The 25,480-nt window shown below is 44.0% G+C and overlaps 1 protein-coding gene across 9 annotated transcripts in view; it reads left to right on the top strand.

Annotated features, from left to right (window-relative positions):
- The first annotated feature begins 501 nt into the window (after window positions 1–501).
- Window positions 502–25,480, top strand: part of LOC117053660 (carbohydrate sulfotransferase 11-like) — a 115,891-nt gene continuing 90,912 nt past the window's right edge. For 4 of the 9 annotated variants that reach the window (XR_004427428.1, XM_033161619.1, XM_033161621.1 and 1 more), the window contains exon 1: window positions 502–957. Coding sequence is in view for 8 of the 9 variants with exons in the window: in XM_033161615.1 (XP_033017506.1) it covers window positions 563–957 (395 nt within the window). In the remaining variant the exon portion in view is untranslated. Of the gene's footprint in view, window positions 973–25,480 lie in introns of all 9 variants that reach the window. The other 5 variants (XM_033161618.1, XM_033161617.1, XM_033161616.1 and 2 more) reach the window with 2 other exon arrangements.

The following is a 25,480-nucleotide window of genomic DNA, read 5'->3' on the forward strand; positions in this document are numbered from 1 at the left end:
GTTCAGAATAAATGGGCTTTGTGAGCTGCTCCTACCAGCAGCAGCTCTACCAGGATTTGAGGTCAGGGTCTCTCTCAGCCCTGCCTGGAGCTGTCAGGGGCTGAACATGGGACGTTTTGCACGCAGAGCAGGGATGCTCTATCTCTGAGCTACTGTACTGGCCTGACCGTGAGAGATGAGTCCCGGTAGTAGGATCAAGACATTAACTCCTCGCTCCTACTTTATTTCCTTGAACTCTTTTTTTTTTTAACCCGTTAGGAGATATGAAGAAAGGGGATTTCTTTCCCGACCCCCCGACCCCCATCTCAGTCTGCGCGCTGCGCAGCAGCCACCAAACCAGCGAAAATGAGCCGCTTTAGGACCGCGAGGAAAGCCGCAAGACGCGCAGGGGAAACAGCTGGGCGCGACCACCTTCTCTGGGAGGGTGAGGCACGCCGCTCCCTCCGCGCGAGGTTCTCCTTGCCTTCCTCTTTCGGCGCACGCCTCCTTTCGCGCCCCGCCCGCCGCCCCCGAACCGCGGGCGCGAGTGGTACCTTCCAGCCGAGGACTATCTCGCGGCCAAATGAAGGAGCGCTGGCAAGCTGCTGCTGCCGCTGCCCAAGGTAGCCTCCAGAGCAGCAGCAGCCGCCGCCGCCGAGGAAGGAGGAGAGACCAGCAGCTGCTGCTGCTTCCTCCGCCGGCGCCAACGCCGCCAGCTGAGCTAGCCGGCCGGTCTTGGCGCCGCCGCCGCTCCTCGCGCGCTCCTGAGGCTCCTCAGCCTCCCAACTCTCGACGTGGGAGCCCGGCCGGTTCCTTTCCCGTTCCCTCTCCTCCTCTCGCCGCCTCGCCATCGCCTCACTCGCCGGGACAAAGCCATGAAGCCGGCGCTGCTGGAAGTGATGAGGATGAACCGCGTTTGCCGGATGGTGCTGGTCACTTGCCTGGGCTCCTTCGCGCTCGTCATCTTCTATTTCCAAAGTATGTTGCACCCAGGTAGGGCGGCTGCTCTTTGGCTTCTCCTTCTCCTCCTCCTCCACCACCACCTCGCGCGCGCCCTTCGCGGGGACTTGGCGCGTCTGCAGCGCCTGGCTCCGGTGCCGGAGGTAACGCGGGTGGCGGGAGGCGAGAGGAAAGGCGCGCCGAGTCCGGCGGCGGCGGCGGGGCGCGCGAGGGAGCACCTCCTCCGAGGCCACGGCCAGGCTGGCGGGTGGGGGGTAGAGCCGGGTCGCCCGCCGGGGGTCGCTCGCGAGGGGACGGCGAACTTCCGAGGGCGGGAGGGGAGGCTCAGAGAGGTCGGGATCGGGGTGAAAGGGTGGTGGTGGGTCCGGGGAAGGATGCGAGGGACCGAGAGCTCCTTTTTTTTGGAGGGGGGAGGAATCCCGCCGGCAAGATCATGCAGCTGTGCCGGGGCTCTGGGAAGATGGGCGGCCCGAGCGGGGGCGCCTGCTGCTCGTGACGGGCTCGCCTCGTTCCTCTCGCCGGCTTCGACCTGCTGGCCATGTGCGCGCAGACGTTGGAGGAGATCCCGGCTGCGCCGCCTCTGCCACTGCAGCAGCATCAGCACCGGGAAGGGCCCGGAGGAGACTCCAAACACCTGGACTTTTCTTGTACCTCCTCCTCTTCTTCTTCTTCTTCTTCTTCTTCTTCTTCTTCTTCTTCTTCTTCTTCTTCTTCGGGTTGCCGTGGTGGTTGTGGGGGGCGACGACTCCGCCCATTATTTTGCCTCTCTCTCTCGTTACTTGAAGGAAAGGCACTTTCCTGCAGTGATTTCCTCCTCAAACTGGAAACGATGGTAAGGATGGTTGCAACGCTAAGCACCCTTGCTGTAAAGTTAACTCCACGGGACTTGCTTCACGGTGGGAGCATTAAAATACAGAAATATGGTTTCAGAAGTGGGATTGATTTATTGATTGGCAGTTTTTCCTGCCTTTCCTCCAAAGAGGTCAAGTCATTGTACGTGGTCCTTCCCTGTTTTGATGGTCACAACAACCCTGCAAGATATTCATTGATGAGAGAGAGAGAGTAGCCCAAAGTCACCTAGTGAGCTTCACAGCCCAGTGGAAATCTCAACCTGGGTGTCTCCAGTCAAAGCCCATTGCTCTAAGTACCAAGCTGCCGAAGCTTTCCCAACCCCAGATACCCTTGGCTCCCTGTTCCTCCCCAACACCACTTGCTTCTAGTGTTTTTCTTGCTTTTTTACTCTGCTTTATAGATAGCCCACAGGGACTGCTACCGATAGCCCAACTTGTATGAGAGGAAAAGCTCTGTAAATAAAATCCATTTATGCACCCATTTAAGTGAAGGACCTTACCCCAGTGGTGGAGTATCGGCTTGGCAGGTAGAAGTTCCCAAGTTCAAAGACTGAGTCTCCTTTGGGAGAGATTCCACCCCCCTAAAAAAAAAATCATTGAGAGCCGCTGCCAGTCAGCATAGACAGTATTGAGCTAGATGGACCAAATATATGTAGCTGCCTTAAATCATTCTCTTTCCTTGACAAGGTGGTAAACTGAGTCAGGTTGTACCACCGGCTCTGTATAGTTGAAGTAAAAAATTCTAGCCCACAGTTATTTATCTGGCTGAATTGAATGGGGAGGGGGAGGCAGGGGAGAGAGAGAGAGAGAGAGAGAGAGAGAGAGAGAATGTTGTGGATTAATGTGGTGGTAGGAAAGAGCAAAGAAGCACAAGCTTGTGTTGTTTGCTGCAAAGTGCATCTCCAACAGGGTGGGCAAACCTTCAGTCGCCCAGAAGGAAGCGTGTTGTGAGGAGCTTTAAAATCTTTGTTTAGTTGCATGTAAAATATTTATATCCTGCCTTTCCACCCGCGGTCTCCAACAAGTCGGGTTTGCATAGCACCATTGCCTAGAGAAGCTGGATCCCTGCAGCAGCAGAGGTGGAGGAGAAAGATCAACTTGCCTGCTGTTACATATATGGGGTTAGGGATCGGAATTCTCATGGCTGGATCAGGGAGAGCCTTGCTGGCAACGCTTGGTGGATTCATCAAGAAATGGGTGAAAATGAGCAGATCTGGCTGGCTTCTTGCACTTTTTTGGGTGTGTGTGTGTGTGTGGAGAGGGGAAGGATTTGCCCAGGACGGTGTCACTGCTGTGGCCAGATTGTAGAGTGAGGGTTTTCAGAAGCCACCTTTATGGCAATGGCTTTTTTTTCACTTGTAGTATAGCAGGTTAGAAAGAAGCCTTTCTCAAACTTGATGCCCTCCATACCTTTTGGACTACAACTCCCATTGGCCCTTGGCAGCATGACCAATGGTCAGAGATGATGGGATTTGTAGCACAAAACATTTAGAAGGCACCAGCGTGGTAGGTAGCTAGCTGTATTCCTGCCAGGAGGTAGAATTGTACTGGGGACTAGTGGAGAAGCTAGCTTGCCAAATTTGACAAGTTTGGGTAGTCAGACACGACAGCTGGAGGGGGGAGGAGTCATGCATCTGAGTAAATATCTTTTTTAGGCTGTTGGTTAAGCTTCATAAACTCCGTAGGGTGCTTTCCAACGTAGGGTGCTTTCAGCATGTTTATGGCTCAAATTCTGTACACACTTACCTAGGAGAATTGAGCTCAGTGGGGCTAGTTTCTGTGTAGACTTAAAGAGGGAGGATTGCACATTTAAGCACGGTTGCTTTCAAGGAAGGGGTTAAGTAGGTGCCCATTTGTTTCCCAAGGAAAGCGGGGACCTTTAAAGATGCTTAACTTTTGCCTCTGCAGAATCTTCTTCCCGTTTACTCTCAAGTAAGCCTTACCGCTCACTGAAAGGAATCTTATGTTGAGTTTACACAGGGATGGCATATGTGCACACTTTCTGTTCTTCCTACATTTCTGAAATGTTTGCCATGGTACAGTAGTATGCATTTGTAATTGCTATCAGAAATTGCAAGATTCCAGAAAAAAACCATATCCACACACATCCCAGAGGCAATCTTCTCTTCTTTCCATAACTCATTATAGATGCTTTTCTGCATGTGTCTTTCCTTGGCTGTGAACCTACGATTGGCTTTTCTACAGCAACAAGGGCAGGGGAGGATTGCTTGAAAAAGAACTCGCTTTTCACTTACTGCCTGCTGTCTTCTGCCTTACTGTTTCTCCCACGATGCACTACAGAGGATGTAATAGAGAGATTTTTTTTGCCACTTGCCAACTGTCAGTTTAACACAGCTGATAAGAAAGTCTTGCCAATTGTTCCTACAGCAACAGGTTTTTTTTAAAAATAAAGTATTTTTACAAGACTCGCCTGCCTGTTGCTGTGTGCCGGGATATCGTAACTGGTTGGGAATTTTTGCAGAATTGCACTGGTCAGCTCTGTGGACACGTTCTGCTTCTAGAGGGAGTGAGGTTCACCCCCCTCCTCCCCGGTAATTTACAAATGCAGGTGCTAAACACACATTAGTGGAATGTTTCACCAGCTAGCTTAGTGTCCTGTGCTAGAATGTATGTGAAATAATTTTACTGGCAATTGCAGACACTTTTGGATGTTTAAGTCCTGTCTTGCCATCAGTAGAGCTTATATCGCAGCTTGGTAAATAAAACACCCCAGAATACTCTCGCTTGAGCTGTTTAAATGTACATACCTTCAGGCACTTCTCAAACAGAGCAGGCACAGTGAATCAATGCAACTGCTCTTTTTATATAAAGTGTTGTGAATACTAGGGATTGTGAACCAAACCAGAGCAGAGACTCCTTTTCTTTAATTGTGAGGGAACAATATCCCTGAGGACATCATTTTGTTTTTTTTTTGAGGGGGTGCGTGTGCTTCCTAGGTATATTATTTTTAAATAACTGAATCAAGTTATACTGATAACTGATGATGACAATTCACTTGCTACAGTTATCTTATCTTATTTATTTACAGTCATACTTTATGTTGCGAACACTGCGGGTTATGTTTTTTCAGGTTGCGCTTGCGCCGAACCCGGAAGTACCGGAACGGGTTACTTTCGGGTTTCGGCGCATGCGCAGAAACACTAAATCACACTTTGGGCATGCACAGAAGCACCGAATCGTGACCCGCGCATGTGCAGAAGTGGCAATGCGGGTTGCGAACGCTGCGGGTTGCGAACGCTGCGGGTTGCGAACGTGCCTCCCTCACAGATCACGTTCGCAACCCGAGTGTCCACTGTATTTGATTTCTAGCCCGTCTTTCTACTGAAACAGCACCCCAGAGGGGCTTACATATTAAGTCTGTAAATGGCTGGAACTTAGTAAGAAAAAACACCACCCTCCTCAAATCAACAGGAGCCAAGAGTGCTTGATTTGATAGATTATGTAGGAAGGACCCTTTTTAACATTCTTGATTTCAAAGCCTAAATTAAATTTCTATAGTGCAGCGAAACCTGGAAATCCTAAGTCACATAGTTTTTACATGTAGTATATATAGACGCTTGGGCGTGGTCTGAAGACATATGATATAGAAACCTTGCTGAGGCTGTGGTGGTCTAGGTCAGACATCCCCTTCCACTCCAAGTACATATTAAGGTGGAGATCCAAATGAAATAAGCCAATGGATGCGTTCTGCAGTTATTTATTCAGAGTGCACACTGCATGCAAGGGAATATTATTATTCAAATTAATGGCAGGTGCAGCGATTCTGTAACTTTTTGCACTTGTACTAGATTGGAAAATGATATTGGTATATGGGGTGTCATATCTCAGGCCCTGGCAGCACAGTTAGCACATCATTTAATTCTTCTTGTTTTTAATGAGTGGCATTTCAATTTTCTTGGTACCTCCCGCTGAAACTCTGAAGGTCATAACTTACTGTTTCGTGGGGGTGGGGTTTTCACATTTATTCATATATGATGGCAGGTGAGTGTGGCTTGGCTGAAACATCCCAGAAGGCCAGGTGGGAAGGTTCTCTGCTGATGGTTTATTGAAATGTTTTAATTTAATGGGATCCTAGAATTTTGGCCGGGAAAAGCACCGCCTAGAAAGTGTAGACTCTAGTCAGACTCTTGTTCAAGTTATAGGGAAATAGCTCTATTTTTTATTTTATTTAAATTCACCTTTTTTACCATTCCACATTGCAGACCAGCTTCAGAGCTGATCACAATTAAAATACAATTGAAAGGGCCACCAAATACCTGCTTTTAACATGCTGTTGTTTTTATGCACAACTTGTACAAACACATCTAAACCCACTAGTCTGACATTAAACTCCTAGTAAAAGCCTAAGTGAACAACTGGCACTGGAAATTTAACAACATTAGTGCCATTTGTATCTTAGTGGGAAGGAAATTCCAGAACTGGGGCTCCACCACCACTAATAAGGCTCTCCCATGTGTTTGCCACTGATTGAACCACAGAGAAAGGTATTGCTACGTGAAAACTTCCTTGGCTGATCTTACCCCCACAGGCTGCCCTGTAAGAGAGCAGTCAGGACCCAGGTTGTTTAAGGCTTTGTGCTGGACTAGGAGAAGACTACTGTTCAACACACACAAGCTGTGCACACGGTAGTAGACCATGCAGCAGCTCTGCTGATTGCTAGGAAGACCAAGTAGGAAATTAATTGTAGGAGCATCCATTTGTCCTGGCTAGCATAGTTTGACCTTGGTGAAGGCAATCAGACTGAAGATATGGAGCAACTTCCCCAGTGTTTCAGCAGAGGAAGCAAAGAATTTCTGGGCTAAAGAGCTTTTGTGATAATCGGCTGCATTCAGACAACCCAAGTATAGCAGGCTGAGTGTTGGCACTTCTGCAGAAACTATTTTGGTGCCCATCTTTAAAAGGTGTGTGCAAATTTATCTCCATAGCTGGATTATGATTCTGAATGAAAACTGATTGCATTCAGCAGGAAGCATCTTGCACTCTTAGCCAGTACGAGATGTGTAGCTCTTGTCTCTTGAGTCACTCTGAACAAGCCTCTTTCTAAAACCCATACCTCTTTCTTTCACATTGCTCCTATCCAAAACAGAGTTTTATTATAAACTGAGATATCAAAATAGTCCAGTGGGGCCTGACAGAATGTAACAGGAAAAAGAAACTAGACCATAACCTTTGCATTGATTCTCATTGGATTAAATCTTGTCTTGATTTGGGAGTTTCATTAGGAGAAATGGAGTTGCATTTGAGGTTGGTGCTGATGCAATCAGTAGTGTGCTCTCGTTCCTCCAAATAAAGGCAGAGGCTTGCTTTGGAGGGAAAGTGCAGGATACAGATTGGTTTGGTTCTGTGAAGTCGTAATGGTTATCTGGCTCCAATCTGCATGACTGTGTAACAAGGGACATGGCTAGTATTAAAAAGCCAAATTGTATGAAGTGATAGTTATCAGGTGATTAAGCTTAAGCTTTCCTAGCTTGGGTCCAGTTGAAAAGTAGTGTTTTTTGTGTGATAAGAAGGCTCTGCCTGTGATAGCTGAGTTATGCTGGCAATTTTGCACAATTGAGCCACAGAAATGATTAATTGCATCTGTTGCAGTGAGAAACATGGCTGTGTTGTGCTGCATAAAGCCCAGTTGTAACTCTAATCAGGCGAACCCTCACTAGTGGAGTATGCCATATATGGTTGGTTTGGAAATATAGTTTGTGTTCCTTATGTCCTCTAGTGATGGTGTCATGCTCTCTTAACCCTCCTGGACCAAGCATATATGCTTGTATATTTTCCTTCTCTATTTGCTTGCATTTGCCATATTTTTCTATTAAGTTCGAATGCTAAGAAGCTTGGGTCTGGAGCCTCAGACTCTAGACCAGGGATGGGGAATTTTCTGTCTTCCAGGTGGTGTTGGATGACAGTTTCCATGATCTCTGACCATTGTCTATGCTGCCTGGGACTGAGGTCCAACAACATCTGGAGGGCTACAGCTTCCCCACACCTGCCCTACAGAGGAAGGCCACCCACAACCATCCCTAGATTGTAAGGCTGTATCAAATTATTCACTCTACAGCAGACCTGTTAATTTCAGCATAAGGCATTGGATGCTTAAACAGATTACAGGAGAGAAGCTACTCTGGTTCACAGCCACCAAGACCAGACTTGCCAATCTGGTTCCCTCCTGTACTACAACTCCCATCAGTCCTAGGGCCCCAGCCAGCATAGCTAAGGCTGATGGGAGTTGTAGTCCAAAATATCACGAGGCCGCCAGGTTGGTAAAGGCTAGACTGCTGTGATACAGGCATTCATAGGCAACTCTACTTTATCAAATGCATCAAAGAAAGTAGGCCGCTGAATTAATATTGTTCCAACTTTGTTCATGCTGCAGTATACTAATTAAAGATGAGCTGATTCACACAATTGTTCTGCTTCTCACTTGTTTGTAATTTATTGGTTGTATAGATTGAATGGGCATATGCATAACTGTGGCTTTGTTCACCATGGATAACCTAGACTAGACTTCTTCTTAAACATGGGGCCCTCCATATGTTGCTGGACTACAGTTATTGTAACTATAGCCATACTGACTAGGACTGATGGGACTTGTAGTCAGGAAAAGCCTCCCAAATATTTTATTTTCTGAGGCACTGCAGGAAATGATGTCATTCCTTCATCCCCAGTCATGGTACCCAAGGCTGATCAAGTCATTTTGACACCCGAGAAAAAAGTCATGCAAGATTGTTGTGTTTTTGCAACAATAATAAATTAAATAACTAACAATTTGCTACCCTTTCATGACACCCCTAATCTGCCACCTGAGGCAGCTGTGTCACACTGCCTAATGGTTGGGCCAGCTGTGGCCGTAGTCCAAAAGCACCTGAGGGACAGCAGGCCAGAAAGGTCTGATCTAGACCAATTATGGGCAATATGTGCTCCACCTGATTGGGTTGGCCAGTCCTGCTTTGTCAAAGAATATGTGTAAAGATGGTGGTGGTATGGGTCAGGGGATTATTGGTGGTTGCCCCCAAATTATAGAACTCTCTCCTGAATGAGGTTTGGTTGTTCCCCCGCACTGGCCACATTTAGATGCAGCATGAAAAACTTTCTTTTTGTCCAAGCCTTTGGCACATAGTTCGATAACTTTGTTGACTTTGCTGTAATGTTGTTTGTTTGTAAATTTGGATGTGATGGGCTCCTATTGCAACAATGAATGAGTGAACAAACAAATAAAGAAATAAATATTGTAAAGTATTTGTATTTAAATTGCAATAATTTTTACTGAAAAAGTGGATGTACAAATTATCACGGTCAAATCTGTGTTCCTTTTGCCCTCTTTTTTGCTTTTGCTTTTGGTGGGAAACCCCCCCCCCCCCAGTGCTAGATTTGTAAATAAACTAATGCAGCCTGAGGTTGTTTTTTTTTAACACACTCAAACATTAACATAGGGCTGAACTCTTTTTCTGTGCTGCTTTGAGGGCAGCTGCAGTCAGAGGTTAAAGAGTGTACTTGGGTGGAGAAGGGCTGGCTGAAAAAGACAGAGAATTATGCCAACCTGCAAAGCAGTCTTTTGGCTTAGCCTCACGAGAGGTTGTGGAATTTGGGCCCTTGAGGAGTGGATTTCTAGCCCAACTTCTCATTTAGAAACTCATGGCTTCCTGATTGGAAACTGAGGAGAAACCTGTGGAATTTCCTACAGATTATGTGAATTGTTCCAAGTAGCAGAGCAGGCCTCCCCTCCCCTCTGTTCTGTGAGGCAGTTAAGTATCCACCACACTCTTAAAGTGAACGATGCCTGTCTATCTAGCTTCCAGATACCAAACTGCCAGCTGTCTTTTTGCTCTCCATTACCCATTACATTTCATTGCAATTCAGTCTTATACATTAGCGTAAACCTGAAAAAACCCCACGAATCCTGCATTTATACCTAATGCCATATATACAATATATGTCAACCAATTCTAGGAAGATTCGCGCATGTGAGCCAGTCAGGGAAGCTGTTTGACAGCCCTGTTGGCAGACTTATGAAATTATGTGATATCCTTATAGATTGTAGGAAGGCCTCTATATAAATGCAGAAGAGTATATTGTAATTCTTAGTTTAGCACACTTGAAATTTGCTTCAAAACCAATTACTCCCAATTCCTTTTTTTTAAAAGCCATTTTGAGAGTTCTGCAGAATGCCTTTCTGTATAAATTTGGTGCATCAAAAGTCTAATGCAATGGTCAGGCTAGATTATGGGACTTTTTTCTGGTACTGTTAGCCCCCAGTGGTGAACCTTGGTGAAATGTGTTGCTGAGATACTGCAAACTGATACTGCAAACTGCTTCACGTGTATGTATGCTGATACTTGCTTTCACCATTGAGTTTAGCAATCTTTGGGTATCCCAAAGTGACAACCTTAAGCACATGAAGGGAGGACAGTGAGGATGAATGTTCCATTTCTTCCCTGCTCTTTATTTTTTCCTTTTTTTGGCCTTCCAGCTCATGCAAGGTGACTGCAGCAGGAATCCCTTTGTGTCCGTGGAGGCTCCTTGTGTGTTCTAGAACCCTGGAAAACCAGGCTTCAAAAATGTGCAGGGAGGTTCTATGAATATGAAAGGATCCCTGCTGCTCTCACCTTCCACAACATTTAATGTGACGAAAATAACAGCAGTAGGATGCACCCATCCCCACGCTATGCCTTGTCTTTATAGGTGCCACTGTGGAACACTTGAAGGGGGCTTGTGTGTGTGTGTGTGTGTGTGTGTGTGTGTGTGTGCATGCTAGGAACATAGGGAGCTGCCTTAGGTAGAGCCAATTAAACTTGCATTTTCTTTGTAATGACTCAGCTGGCTCTGTATTTACACCGACTGGCAGCAGCTCTCCAGGGATTCAGACAGGATGCATTTCTGGAGATGCCAGAGATTTGACCTTTTCTTTTTTTGCAGGCAAAGCACATCCTCTCATGCTGGGTTACAGCCCTTCCAATGAGCTATATACCTTTCCATGCTGTCTTCATCTTAGTCTGGTTGAATTTGGGAATGCCAACCAATAAAAGAGCATTTTCCAGTGGAAGTTAATAGCATTAAAATTGCACTTACTGAATGGGAGACAAAAATGTTATTGACGAAGCAACCGAAGCTTTTGTTTTAACTGTGGCAGTTTGTTTTTTTTTAAACTCTGGGCTTACCTACACTTCATCTGGCCGTTACTTTCCCCCTGGGGAAAACTGCTCTTTAGCGCAAACAGCAACTTGGGTTTTCTGCAGATTGCCATTTGTTTTGGTCTATCACTAAAGAGCTGGTTTTCCCTTGGAAAGGAGTGGGGAAAGGGGGAAACCGCTTGGACCTGTGCTTTCTGGGCATGGCACAATCGGAAGTGTGGACGAGCCCTCATGCCCCTGGTTTATTGGTCCAGCTTAATATTCAGCTTCTAATTGCTTTCAAATTGGCGTGACTGAAAGTGTGATGCCTATCCATACAGATTTGCTGATAGATTGAGGTGGTGCATCAAGTCCTCTGCTATGAGAAAGAAGGCCTGTTCAGTCTGGGATGAAGGCCAGAGGGAGGAGAAGTGTGGAAGGCTATGTGCTTGATCTCCCAAGCCTGAGTTTCCCCATGCCTGTTTTAAAGGGATTATGGCTGCTAGTCATGCTAGTTATATACTACCTTCAATATCCAGAACCCCATGCCTCTGAACACAAGTCACTGGGGAATAACAGCAGGAGAGGTCTATTGTGCTTGTGTCCTGCTTGTCGGCTTCTGATTGGCTACTGTAGAAAGCAGAATGGTGAACCAGATGGGTCTTTGGTCTGTTCTTAATACACACGCCAGCTTTTGGACGGGAATGTACTTGGCAGCCATATATAATTTTCTCCCCTCCATTTTCAGTAATGGCCACTTTACTGTTTAATTCATTGGAGGGGGGGGGGAGTCCCAAGAAACCCCAATGTACTCCTCTGGTATTTTTGGAAATGTCAGTACCACCCAAGGTAACTTTCCACTAATTTTCAAGTTGTAGGAACACCCATTACTCTGTACAGTAATGGCAATTTCCATCGGGCAAAATGTATAGGTTCTTTTTCATTCTTTAATTGGTCAAAAATGTTAGTACCGTACAGATATTTGCTAAACACCTTATAAATAGCAAGGGAGTTTTGTGCTGGCTTTCGTAATATTAACGTCGTACATTAAAACTTGTCACGATTTGGCTTAAGCCTCATTTTTTCCAAGACACACCATTTCCTATAGCTTGGAACATTTCCCCCTTTTTTTATTCATAGGAATAAGTTAGGCTGTGGATTCCCTTTGAATAATAATCATTAAAAAAGCCCTGGCCTTGGTCAAGTGTAACTGGCTTGCTGATCATTTCATGTCTCTTTGGCGGTGAGCAGAGTTTCTGAACGCTTAAATTGTTTCCTTGATTTGCTTACCAGGGAGACAGAATGGTTTACCTGCTTGCATGATGCATTGAAATGTTAGAAGCAGTTCAGAGAAGTGGTAGAAATTGCATCCTTGTTATGTGCTCCCCCCTGCCAAAGGTAGCTCTGAGGTGTTTTGAGTTTATTCGCCAATGTGCTCTATCCGAGCTCTCTCTGCCTATGAGGCTGGTTTATTCTCTCCCCCCTCCCCGGCCAATTCTTGTGCACATGTCATTATAATACAACCACAGTTTCTTCTCCAAACCATTGGGGCCTAAATCGGATGTATTATTTATCAACTTGAAGGTAACTCGTATCTGTGTTGAGGGATGGTGTTTGATAATAATGCAAAACAGTTGAAAGAGGGGACTAATTGTCCTCTTTTTCTTCTTTTTAGGAGATGTTTGCTTAAGGCCTTTTATGTAATAGCACATGTTGTTGTTGTTTTTTAATTTAGGCCACTTACTAATTGGATTTCCTGTATCATAGGAAATCCCAAACCTCAGGCAATGTGATTTCCTATCATGGCTATGGGTGAAAAGCCAGCATTTAGAGTTTGCAATCAAAAAGGGGAAACTAAAAAGATTGGCTGTGATCCAGGTAAGGTTAGCTGTTGTGGCCAAATCCTATTGAAATTGATGGGGCTTAAGTGAATCAAGACAATTTATTTATTTTAAGGGGGACTTAGTCATGAGCAACTTTATCTGGATTGAGGGTTCTTGCAGCTTTGGTAACGCGGTACGGTACATTTTGTCTGCTGTTATTTCAAAGATTAAAAATACAAAATACACCAAAGATAAAAAGATTGTTTTTGTTTCTTAACCCCCTCCCCCCCGCAATTGGTTTGCAACATACAAAATGGCAATCTTGCAACATTATAACATTGCAAAGGCGCCTTTTGATTGAGGAAGGAAGGAATTGCCCCTGCAATGAATGATTTTTTTATGTGCTAAAAATTATCTTGCATGTGTCTATTTTTTCTTCTGCTCTCAGATAGTATGCCAGTATGCCATTCTTTTCTATCATAGAATCAGAGAATTGTAGCATTGGAAGGGACCCTAGCGTTAATCTAGTCTAACTCCTGCAATCACAGAAATAATTTAAATAATCCCTGGCAAATGACCATCCAACCAATGTTAAAAACTTCCAGTGTCCATGAGACTGCTGTTAGTAATTTTTGTAGTCTCCAACTTTGCATCCACAGTGCATAGTGGTGGCTGGCTTTCCCCCTTTGTTGAGGGACATGCCTACACCTTTTATGGCCCTGTCACTTTTTCTGGTCTTTCAGATGTGGCAGCCATTTTGTGTTACGCCACACCCATGGCAACTATTTTGTGCCTTGCCACCCCATCCCTGGGGCAGCCATTTTGTGATGGGCATCTGCAACATTTTCCTCAACATTTGAAACGTGCCCTCTCGCTTAGAAAGGTTGACAACTCCTACTGTAAAGTGTTAAGGCCAAATATTGAGGTGCTTACATGATCCTGTTACATCAGTGGGGTTACTTCTGAGCTTAAAACCAATTCCTGAATCCTTCACAGTCACCTGCCAGAGTTGGAATATCGCCATTGTCTTCTCTGTTTTCAGAGTGGAGCTACAGCAGTTTATCCTCTTTAAAAGACATTAAAAAGTGAATGCTACAACAGTACTTTTTCTGCCTTGTTAGATGCAAAGATCAATAAACTTGGCACTAAATGAATCTGAAAAAGGCATTGAAGACCCTCAGCAGGATAGGAAATTTCATGTGGGCAACATGGAGGGGGAATAGTCACCCCCCCAAAAAAAGTATTTCACAGTCCATGAGATTGTTCATCTGAAACTCCTACCTCTTTGGTTATTATGATGTCTAGAAAGTAACCACAAAAATGCTCTCAAAATTTTAACAAACCAGCCATTGTGTTAAGTAAGCCTAAGTATGTAGAGTTGAAATAATCACATATTAACCGTTCCTGGCCCTTCCTCAGTTTCCCCCCTTCCTCTTTATTTTCAGATTGTAAGACTTGGGTTATGGGCCTGTCATGCCCATTCTTTGTAAAGCACTACGTTGCCTCCTATGGGGTTTTTCACCTATTAGGGGGTAGGCAGGACTTAGCATCTTATGTAGTTGGTTTTGTCTGTGATTTATTTTTCCCCTCCCTAGGTTTAAATTGTTTTAATTTTCTTGCACTTTATTTTCACCAAGTCGCTTCAAGACTTTTTATTGTAAAAAAAAGTGACAGATGAATGAAATGAAATGCACGTATATGGTGCTAAATAAATACATATGCCAAAGAACATAATGTTGAAGCTTGTGGGGAGTTTTTTCTCCATTATTCCCCTTCAAGAAACCAACCAATAGTGGCACCCCCGAGTAGTTCTTTGTGGTGTCTACCAAAGACAAATAGGCACCAGTTGTAGCACAGAGGGTTGTGGAGGAAGGCTAAATTCAGAACTGTTATTGCAATGGCCTGTGAATGCCCTTTCTGGCCCAGGAATGTCTCACACTCTGAAATTTTATCTTTATATCTGATGGAGATGTAAGAAAAAGGTGCAGGCGACATCCTACCCTGTGCACAATTACATCACTTCAGATGTTTAAGACTAACTTTACGTATGGAATTTTGCACTGATTTTCTGTCCTCTCATCACAAAATATCTGGTTGCGGACCTGGTTGGTTTTGTCTTTGTTGTGTGGCTCTCCCATGGCAGGTTTTCAAAAGGATGGAAGCCTGACAATGTAATGCTTTACTTTGTTGTTCTTGCTGTTGTTCAGGGTGTAGCCAGTGGCGTGTGTTCCAAGGGTCCTTTGGTAAACTTTTCTAAGCATTAGCTTGGAGATCGCTAGTCCCTTTGCTTGCTCCCTCTCTTTTAATTTGGTCAGTTTATTTATGTGATTATAATATTTGCCTCCCTGTTTGTCTTGGCACTTGAGTGTTTTAGGCTTAATGAACAAATGCATCCAAGATTCAATTCTTTAGTCAGATTAACATTTGTACTCCCCCTGATTTTCTGTGCAAACAGTGTCTCCTTTGCTAGCAGCCAAAACAAAGCTTCCTACATCACTACAGTGGTTTGTAAACAGTTCTTGCTAAAATGAGTAATTTCTTCACAGGATACAAAGGCACCAGTTCTACAGATTTTAGGCAGAGCTGCTGCACTGGATTACCGGAGGCTATTATTAAAAAAAACAAAAACAGACTGCAAGTCAGAATGTGTGCGGAGATTATTTTGCTTTCATGGAAATAGAGGTTCCCAAGCAGTGGTTTAAAAAAAAAAGGAGAGAGAGGGACACAGAGAGAAGAAATCAAATTTTTCATTTGGCTCAACTTTCAAAACACAGCTCCTTGGACTAGGCAGGCAGTGTGTCCATCAAGTAGTCTATAGATCTGAACAAGTGCTCATTCAGTGACTGTGGGAGTAATACTGTTCTCATGCAAATATAGGTTGGGCTTTCAGGACCTTTCTTGCATCATTCTGGATATTGAATTGTGGGATCTATGCAGATGTGGGGTTTTTTGTTTGGTTGGCATTTTGAGGCATTGAGCACCAAATTCCAGGGAGTTCAAGGCAAGGATTATTAAGGGATTCCCTGATTCGTGTTGCACCAAAGCACTGTTTACTGCAAATTCCTTGTAAACAATGCAGTGTAATCCTATGCATGTTTCTTTTGAAGTAAGTCCCTCTCATAATGGGTGTAAGTAGCATAGTTAAAATCATGTATAATTTACCTTTATGATTGTCCTTTACGATCTTGTGATCATGCCTATCTGAAAGAGCTCTTATCCTCTGTGGTGATCATAGAATCTTAGAGTTGGAAGGAAGGAACAAGACAACCAGTTTGCACTTGCTACAAGTGTACTGTTGCTTGTTCTCTGGCAGAATGACAAACATGGCACCTGGTGTTATAGGTCGCTGCAGCAGCTCCCTTACCCTCCATGTCTCTGGTCCTGTGCACACCAAGACACAGAACTCTGTGCCTCCCCCTTAAACTCCCCTGCTAAATGCCCTCACAAACATCCCTGTTTGTGAGCTCTGGTTGCGAGCTCCCAGGATCTGCACTGAGCTAAGTTTGACTGCTGCTGGTTGCTAACTTCTCCCTCAGCCTGGCTTCTTCTCAGCTGTAACTCCTCCCCCTCAGATACTGTGTTCCTACGGAGCAATCAGCCACGCACACCCTCAGGCTCCAAAAGACACAACAAGCTCACTCTCTTCAGTCTCCTCCAGCAATCGTCATCCCTGTTTGCGATGTCTGGTCGCGAGCTCTGAAATGCTCTTATAAAAATTGTGTACCAACCATATATCTTAAAACGATCATCAGCCATCAGCGGGGAGAGAAGTAAAAAGGAAAACAAGGAGGGATGAAAAGGAAGGATTCCAAAGTCCATTAGAGTCAGCAGTGTTCCCCCAATGTTTCATTCACTTGTAGCCAAGCTAGAAATGATGAAGGATGAATTTACATCCTTTGGTTTTCTGCCATCATTCTGTAATGATGTCGTTTCACAGCTGAATGGCAAAATTTAGCTATAAGTACTGGGCTAATTGGAAAACGCAAACAGTACCTTGAGATGGAATGTCTAATGACTCTGTGAGCATATTTTGTGGGGTGGCAGCATTTCTCAAGAGTTGTGTACCATGTTAGTGCAAGGAATTATGGCTGATATGGTGCATATATGTGCTTAAAAAAAGTTGTGAGTGTGAACATTTGGTATAAAATGGCATTCTCAAGAGCACTTAGCACTAAAATATTTGTTTCATTTACTTTAGCTATTGGCTTACTTGCTGGCACTATTTCACTATAATAGAAAAATGGTAGTGCTTGGAAATTAGTAAACTCCCTAAATTGACTTTTTAAGGGTCATTGTATCACAGCCACCACTGAACAGGAAGTAATAACCTGGCTGAACCTGTTAAGAGGAAGGATTTAAAGTTGTAAAGGCGGTGGTTGGTGGGGCTTTGCCGAATGAGCCTCACCTCAACTGACTCATTATAGAAGGATCTTGGCCACAGGGAAAGATACTGCTAGATAGAACAGCTGTATATGAAGTTTAGTAGCTTGGATGAAAGTTCTAAAGGTTACTGCCCATCTATATATTTGGAACTTTCTTCATGTTTCCTCTTACACCTTTCCTGGAGAACTGCAGAATATACTGAACAGGCTTTTACGGCCTTCCATAGTGTCGTTGGGGAAATCTCAGTTCTACTTTTAAAAATAAAGATCACAGCTGATGGCTGAAGGTACTATGTACACAAGTGTAGGAACTATATTTGATTTTAAGGAGGCCCGGAAAAATGGAAATTCATTTGCAGTTGTGATCTGAAAGCATGAATAGAAAAATGGCATGACGATAAATCAAAGCTGCCAAATCAAGAAACATATTTTAATCAAGTCATGTTCAAGTTCCTATTAATGTGCCCCCCCATCTATTTGATAGTACAAAACTGTAGCTGGCATATTCACTTTCTAAGCTTTTGGCCTCATCCTCATGTAATGCTAAGCCACAAAGCTTCGTTTATTAAGCCATACTGTGCATGAGCTGCATGCTGATAGGCAGCCTGAGCGCTGTCTGCTTTGTTGTTCCCTTTGCCGCAAGCAGGTAAACAAACCACAAAGGGGGCTAGCCTAACATTAGGACCAGACCCAGGATGATGGTGTGTTATACCTTGACAAACCACGGTCAGTAGCCAGCCTGACTACTGGTCTTTGCTAGGGTGAAAACAGACCTGTGGTCCTGGTTTCAGACATAACCCTAAGCTTATCCCTTCATGGTTTATTGCCCACCTGCATGAAGGGAGGAATGAAGTGGGAAGGCTCCAGTGGTGTGCAAAAGCATGCTGGAGGTGCACACCATGTCCATAAACCAAGCTTTGTGACTTACAGGCAGATGCAGGCCCCCACCCTTTCCCTTGCAATGAAACTCACTTTCATGTCAGAAATGTTAATTGGGTTTTCAGCCTTGGAGAGCCAAGTTTTACAGCCTCTGACAATATTTATGGCTTAGGTTTTGACAGATTCACAGTCTTATCTTCCAGTGTGGAATATATGAATGTTTAGAATTGCCTTATCCCGAGCCAGGCCATTGATTCATCTAGCCTGGCATTGCCCACTCTGAATGGCAGCCGCTCTCAGGCAGAAGGCTCTTCCAGCCTTGCTAGCCAATATATTTTGAACTGGAGATGTGATGGATTAAACCTGAGGCCTCTTGTGTGTGTGCTGTGTCATTGAGCCATGACCCACCTTGAAGTTATTTCCAGGGATGGTGGCCGACAGACACTGCTTCCAATATTTGAAGCTCTTGTCAGGGATTGGCAGGAGGGAGAGGAAGGAATGGTCACTTGAAAGTAAAGACAAAAACAACACTCTACCAACCCACCCCACCCCAATTGTGCCATCAGGGCAAGGCTTGGTGGGGGATAAACCCACTGCCTCATTCAGCAGAATGAGCAGGGGAAGTATAATCATCACAATAATTTTATTATTAATTGCAAACTAAGGTCTGGGTCACCCCATTTTGATGTAAGACACATTATCTTCTAAAGTAGGTGCACTCCTAAAACCATTGTCTATCTAAAGCACTAAAGTGCTAATATCCAAATGAGCTACAATAATTACAGGGTGGGAGGAAGGAAGACATTCTAGGGTCACTGCCACACCATACATTTAAAGCACATTTAAAAAGCATGGCTTTTTAAAGGATCCCAGGAGCTGTCATTTACCCCTGGTCCATGCAAGCCATAATATATTTGCTGGTTTTTAAAGTGTCTCAGTAGCAAACTAGCATGGCTACTCTTCTGCCTATAGGAAACTTGTTTTAATTGAGTGATTATTTACTTAAAAACGGGACTGTTTGGTCTTGCTGTTTTTAAAACATAGTTTTAAATCAGTCCACCACATTGAATACATTTGCACCTTCTCTGTTTCGTTATTTTGAAGGACATCTATTGGCCACTAACACCAAGATCAGCAAGGATGGGTGTCAACAGAAGCATTTCATTGACTAGGAAATGGATCACTTGCAAAGCAATGTACCAGCAAACACTGCCTCTTCAGTGTCCTCCTTTCACAAAGAGTAATGAAAATACTGGGTCCATCCAGTGTCTGGCTAACTTTGTGCATCAAGTCTTGCCAAAAAGCTTAAATAGGAGAAAGCCAATGGAGCAGGGCTTCACTATGCCACAAGCATACAGAAGAAAGCTTCCCTTTCTTTGTAACAAACAAACAAAAACATTTATTAGGTTTGTGAGGTCCATGCCTTTACACAAAACACCATACAACACCGTTAAAAAGTAAACAATAAAATTATTAAAATAGGTTTAAGATTTTAAAAGCCTGTGCCGCGCTGTCGCAGCAAAGGGGACAAATCCAGACCAAACAAAAAACAAAGAGGCAAAAAATGAAACCCAACACACCCCCCCCATACAGGAAAAAGGATTCAACAGGTTAGGAGAGCGATGGGAGCGCTTCCCTTTCTTGATAGATTATCTACCAATTCACAGCCAAGTACATAAAAAGGGCCAGCCATATACAGTCCAAGGATTTTGGAACTGTATGCATGCATCATAAACGTTTTGCAAATGTGGTTTATGTATTGTATAGCTTGAGTCTGTTTTCTGACAAGTTTAGCAGCACTGTTCTCCTAACTATGTTCTCTAGGAAGACCCATTGATTTTACTGCAACTCTGGCTACAATTCTACCCACAAATTTACCTGGAAGTAATTTTCAGTGAACTCATTATGACACACTTCTGAGTAGCAAAGTATAGTGGTTAGAGCATGGGTAGGCAAACTAAGGCCCGGGCGCCGGATCCGGCCCAATTGCCTTCTCAATCCGGCCCTCAGTAGAATGTGTCCTTTTATTTAAAATGCATCTCTGGGTTATTTGTGGGGCCTGTCTGGTGTTTTTACATGAGTAGAATATGTGCTTTTAATTAAAATGCATCTCTGGGTTATTTGTGGGGCATAGGAATTGATTCATATTTTTTTTTTCAAAATATAGTCTGGCCCCCCACAAGGTCTGAGGGACAGTGGACCGGCCCCCTGCTGAAAAAGTTTGCTGACCCCTGGGTTAGATTTTCTGGCTACGACCTTGGAGACAAGCTGGGCTATAAATGCAACAAACAAATAAGCAAAATAAATAAAACAGACATGTGTAGGGTTGTACTGTTAGGGTGGAGCTGCAATTGCAACATGTCATTGCATATATACAGCAGAAGCTCAGTGAAGGTTACTTGTTGTGGTCTTATGACTATTACTTGCTGCAATTGAAATCAGTTTTGGAGAGGAAGCCTTGAAGAGCATTACACAAATTGCTGAAACAATGTTGTTTCTACCTCATGACATCAACTATGTGTATTTTTAAATTTCCCTGTAACAGCACTATTGCTGAGAAGCCCCCCCCCCATCCTTCCTTTTTAGAAGAGAGTGTGTAAGGGGGCTTTGGTGTCAGAAATACTATCTTGAGAGTTCATAAGAGTGTAGTCATGGCTTATGTGGGTGTTGCTGGAGCTTACCTGCATGAGCACCTATGGAGGCAATCTGGTGTGCCTGCCCTATCCCATCCCACTGCTGTTCGGGTGAGCTACAGCGGATGATGATACCTAGAGGGTGGATCTGTGGTCCACTGCCACCACAACTACTACTACAAGAGTCACTACTACCAGAATGTCCTGCTGTTTTAAAACTGGTATTTAGACTGCGCTCCACACACGTCGCAGAAAACCAAGTCATTTGAGTAATTCAATGAAATGGTAGAAGGTGGTAGAATGGACTGCATCATATCAGACTATGGGAGTGTGTGTATGTATGTATGTATGTAAATATGAATCTGGCTGTTGACTTTTGCTCTCACAATCCAGGGCATAATATAAAAAATTAAAAAATCCTTCCAGTAGCACCTTAGAGACCAACTAAGTTTGTTCTTGGTATGAGCTTTCGTGTGCATGCACACTTCTCATAGCAAGAACAAACTTAGTTGGTCTCTAAGGTGCTACTGGAAGGATTTTTTAATTTTTAATTTTGTTTTGACTATGGCAGACCAACACGGCTACCTACCTGTAACAGGGCATAATATGAAAGGCACAGGATGCAGCAAAGCTGCTTAAGCTAAACGGGTCAGGATCTTGTCAGCGTTTAGATACAAGACCACCTGGGATTCCGACATGTGCTGCTATGGTGGAAAGGCGGGATAATATGTAGGTGTGACCATTTAGTCTAGGAAGCATGACCCCCCCCCTGCATATGTGCATATACAATCTATCCTTCTATTTGTTACTACTGTGATAGGATTTTGTTAGGTGGTAAGTGAATGCGCTAGGTACTGAACTAGTCCCAGACCGTACAAATTCAGGGTCAGTGCAGGGGCTGTGTGGTGAATGTGAAAGTCCCCACAACTGCCAAACTCTTATTACTATTTTTATGCAGAACATCAGTCACACATGGTACATGTTGACTATTTAGTGAGCGACGAAATTTTGTTTATAAATTTTCAAGGAAAAGCAGCAGCTGTGTATGAATCATGTTTCCCTGGCACACTCAAGTGCTGAGGAAATGGGTTAAGAATTACTCAGACTTTTCACTTTTGGTACACTCAGATATAATTCTAGTGAATTTTGAAATTGTAGGCCAAGGATGGAACTAGCATCCTGCTATGGGGCAGGATTCATCTAAGGACTTCAGCTTGCACAATGAAGTTTTCTTCCTCTCACCCCCTGCACCCCCCCCCCAAATGACTTGGGGGTATGAATGTCAGGATAACTCTCAGAGCATGGCATGGCAGAAGGAGAGCGGGGATTGTTCCATCCAGGAAGCTGGAATGCTAGTGCAGATGGAGTGTTCATAACAGTGCAACATTGAATTCCATCCATAATATTTTTTTTATCTGGCACTGGCTACAGTTTTGCGACCTCCCTGAGCAGAAAGCCCTATATCTGTATTGCTGCTGGTTGCATTTTATGTCTCTGGCAGCTGAGATGTTACCGTAATGGTACAGAAGAGAACTCATTATAAACAGATGCAATATGGTCATTGAGGCACATGGGCTTACCGTACTTTGTGTGTCCTCTTTTTCAAAGCAACTGCTTTATGAAATGTAGGATCATTCTGGATTTTTCAGTTGTCAGCACTGCAGTACTATTATTGGTAGCGTTGGTTTTTTCTTTCTAAAATATTGCTGGTTTTCTTTTTTGGGTGGGGTGTGTGTGTATGAGCTGAAGTAGGGATGCCTGAGGAGTTTGCTTTCTGCAAGTTCCAGTATGGGTGGACCTGAACTACACCTCCCAGAGTAACATGAGGATGGGAACATCCTTGCTGGCCCCTCCTGATTCCTGTGAATTCAGATTCAGCTCCCTCTGTTGGCTGTGCCCTCTTGGAGCTACAGCTGTGTTCAATTCTCCTTGTGAAGAGTGCTTTTATGTACCAAAGAAAAGCAGGCTCTGAACCAAGACTATTTCTTGTTTCAGTAAAGATCACGTTTTAGCTATGGTAGATTCAGTTCTTCCTGCCACCCCGCCATGCTCTGAACCTCTGAATTGAGTGCCTCAACCCATTTTCTAGATCGTTAACTTCTTCTCTTCTAATAGAGAAGCCTCCCTTCCTAAAGGATAGCTTTCTGTGAAATAAAGACAGATAGTCCTTACTTGCAGTAATTTTCTTGTTCACTTCATCCAGGCAGAATTCTGTTTATAATCAATACCTGATTTATTTAAGGCTTGCCATGCAGTATTGACTTTTCGGTAGTTGTATAACTCCTTGCCTATTACGTGTCTGGTGAGGTATTTCAAATTTCTCTATGCCTCCTTCATTTTTAACCATTTGAATTCTAGTACATTTGCTAACCACAACCTGATCCTTACTTCTTAAAAGACCAGGCTGCATCCCCACCCCACCTTTGACAATAGAAAGACACAGAAATATTTTATTTGAGGGAATTAATTTTGGTGTCTGAACATTTATAAGATGTATTGCCTCCATAGTAAGCCATTCTTTCTATATATTTTTTTAAAGTGCTGGTTCTGATGGTATTGCAATGCAATGAATGACTAGCCTTGCAGTTGTTGTTGTTATTATTTTAAGAATGTGACCTGTGCTAGTTTGGAGACCCACACCTGCTTCTGGTTCGACTGGATTGACAGGCAGCAACTTGTTCCCCAGCTTCTAATCCTTGACTACCTGGAGCCTGGCTGTTTTTGAGCCAATTAGGTATAGTGGTTAGGGTGCAGAATAGCCAATGCAGTGCTTTCAAGATGTAGTTGGACTCCATTTCCCATCAATCCCACCAGCATGGCCAGCAGTCATGCTGAATTGGAATTGTAGCCCAACAATCTCCGTAGGGTACAATGTTTGCTGCCCCTTAATTGGAGTGTCAGACGTGGTCCAAATCTCCATTTAGCCATGAAGCTGAATTACAGTGCAATCCTATTCATATCTGGGAAGGCTGAATTTTTCTCCCTAATGCTGCACTTCCTTGATGTTTCTTATCAGTGTTGCCATGTCTCCCTCTCAATTGGCAAAGCATTCAAATGCCATACGCTGAAGAAATTGAAAACAAAAATAAGTACAGGTCACAAATAGCTCAGGTTCTCTTTTTTTTGGTAATGTTTTGTGCTTGACTTAAAAATAAAGTAAAATACCAAAATAGCAACAGCAGACTCATTTCCATGTCAAATAATTTTTACTCTTTCCATTATCCAGCTAATTTAATTAGGAGGTGCTTGTTATCCTTGCAAAAAGCAATACTTAATGTAGTCAAATGACACCCTTAAAAAAATTCAGCTAATTGTCCACCACGGTTTTCTGTATGGATTACGAACAGTGATGGTAGAATCCCTTCGCCAGCCTCCAGTTTGACTCATATTTAGCTGGGTTCTTCTGAACTTCATTGAAGGACTATTGGGAAAAGCTTGTTTTCCTCAGCTCAGAATGTTCAGTAAGAAAGATCAGAATCTTGGGCACATCTGGAGCTCTTTGCCACCAGCCCCTGCTTCTCAAACAAACTTATATGACTGAAGAGCAGGAGGGCCAGTGGCAGAGAGAATGGACTAGTGAGCACAGAATATTCACTTACTCACTCACTGCCTTTCTCCCTGAAATGCACTCAAAATGGCTTACAGATAGAACAGGGGTCGACAAGGTTCACTGGCCATGAGATTGTCCGTGGGCCGAACTGGTGCAGCGCGATGCCGGAAATTGCGTCTGCTCATGTCCATGGCGCCGGAAATTGCTTCTGTGCATGCCCAGATGGCGGAAACCGTGCCTGTGCAAAAGCGATTTTCAGCGTCTGGACATGTGCAGATGCGGTTTTTTAAACTGTGATATTTTAAATGTATTTTAATGTTTGGTGGAAGCCGCCCAGAGTGACTGGGGAGACCCAGCCAGATGGGCGGGGTACAAATAATAATAAATTATTATTATTATTATTATTATTATTATTATTATTTCTGGCACCACTCGGTGAGTCCCCCGCGTCGCGCTGTGCCGAGTGGGTGGCTCAGTTTGCGGGCGGCTCGTGGGCCAGTAAAACGGTCTTCGTGGGCTGCATCCGGCCCATGGGCCGCAGGTTGCCGACCCCTGAGATAGAAATATGTACAGCTAAAAACATAGAAAAAAACAATTAAGCATCAATGGAATCAAAATGATATATGTATGTGTGTACACTCACTCTCTCACTCTCTCACTCTCTCACACACACCCTATTAAAATCATACAATTACTATCAAAACAACATGGCACCAGCCCTTTCATTAAAAGCAGTCAGTTTCCAAAAGCCTGTTGGAACAAGAAAGCCTTCACCTGCTGGTGGAAGGACAACAAGGAGAGAGCCAGACTAGCTTCTCTAGGGAGGGAGTTCCAAGAAGGCCCTCTCCCATATACCACTTTGAATTGTGCCCAGAAACAGACTGTTAGCCATTGGAGCTGTTGCAACAAGGGAGTCATGTGGTCTCACCAATATTTAGGCCTCCACCTTAAAGCCTAGACACTTCTGACCATGCTCAGAAACATCCATTGCCACTGTGGTGTATGAGAATTGCAGCTTCTGTCCATCCTAGCAGCAATGGATGATCCTGAACATGCACACACAGAGAGAGTGAGTCCAGACCTTGAGGAGACCTAAATCCTTCTGTTACTGCCAGTAACAGTTGGGAGGACTATCTGGCAATGCGCCTGTTATGAGTTGAACCTGAACTCTGATGAAGTTGTGGGCTCAAGTGTCACTTGTGTTCACTTTTCCAAGTGTCTCCATGCCAAATTTATTAAACTAATTAGGGTAAGTAATTAAAGACAAGAACCAAATTTGCTCTCTTTCCTGTCCACTG

The sequence above is a fragment of the Lacerta agilis genome, chromosome 10 (genome assembly GCF_009819535.1).
Source record: "Lacerta agilis isolate rLacAgi1 chromosome 10, rLacAgi1.pri, whole genome shotgun sequence".
In the NCBI taxonomy this organism is placed as follows: Eukaryota; Metazoa; Chordata; class Lepidosauria; order Squamata; family Lacertidae; genus Lacerta; species Lacerta agilis.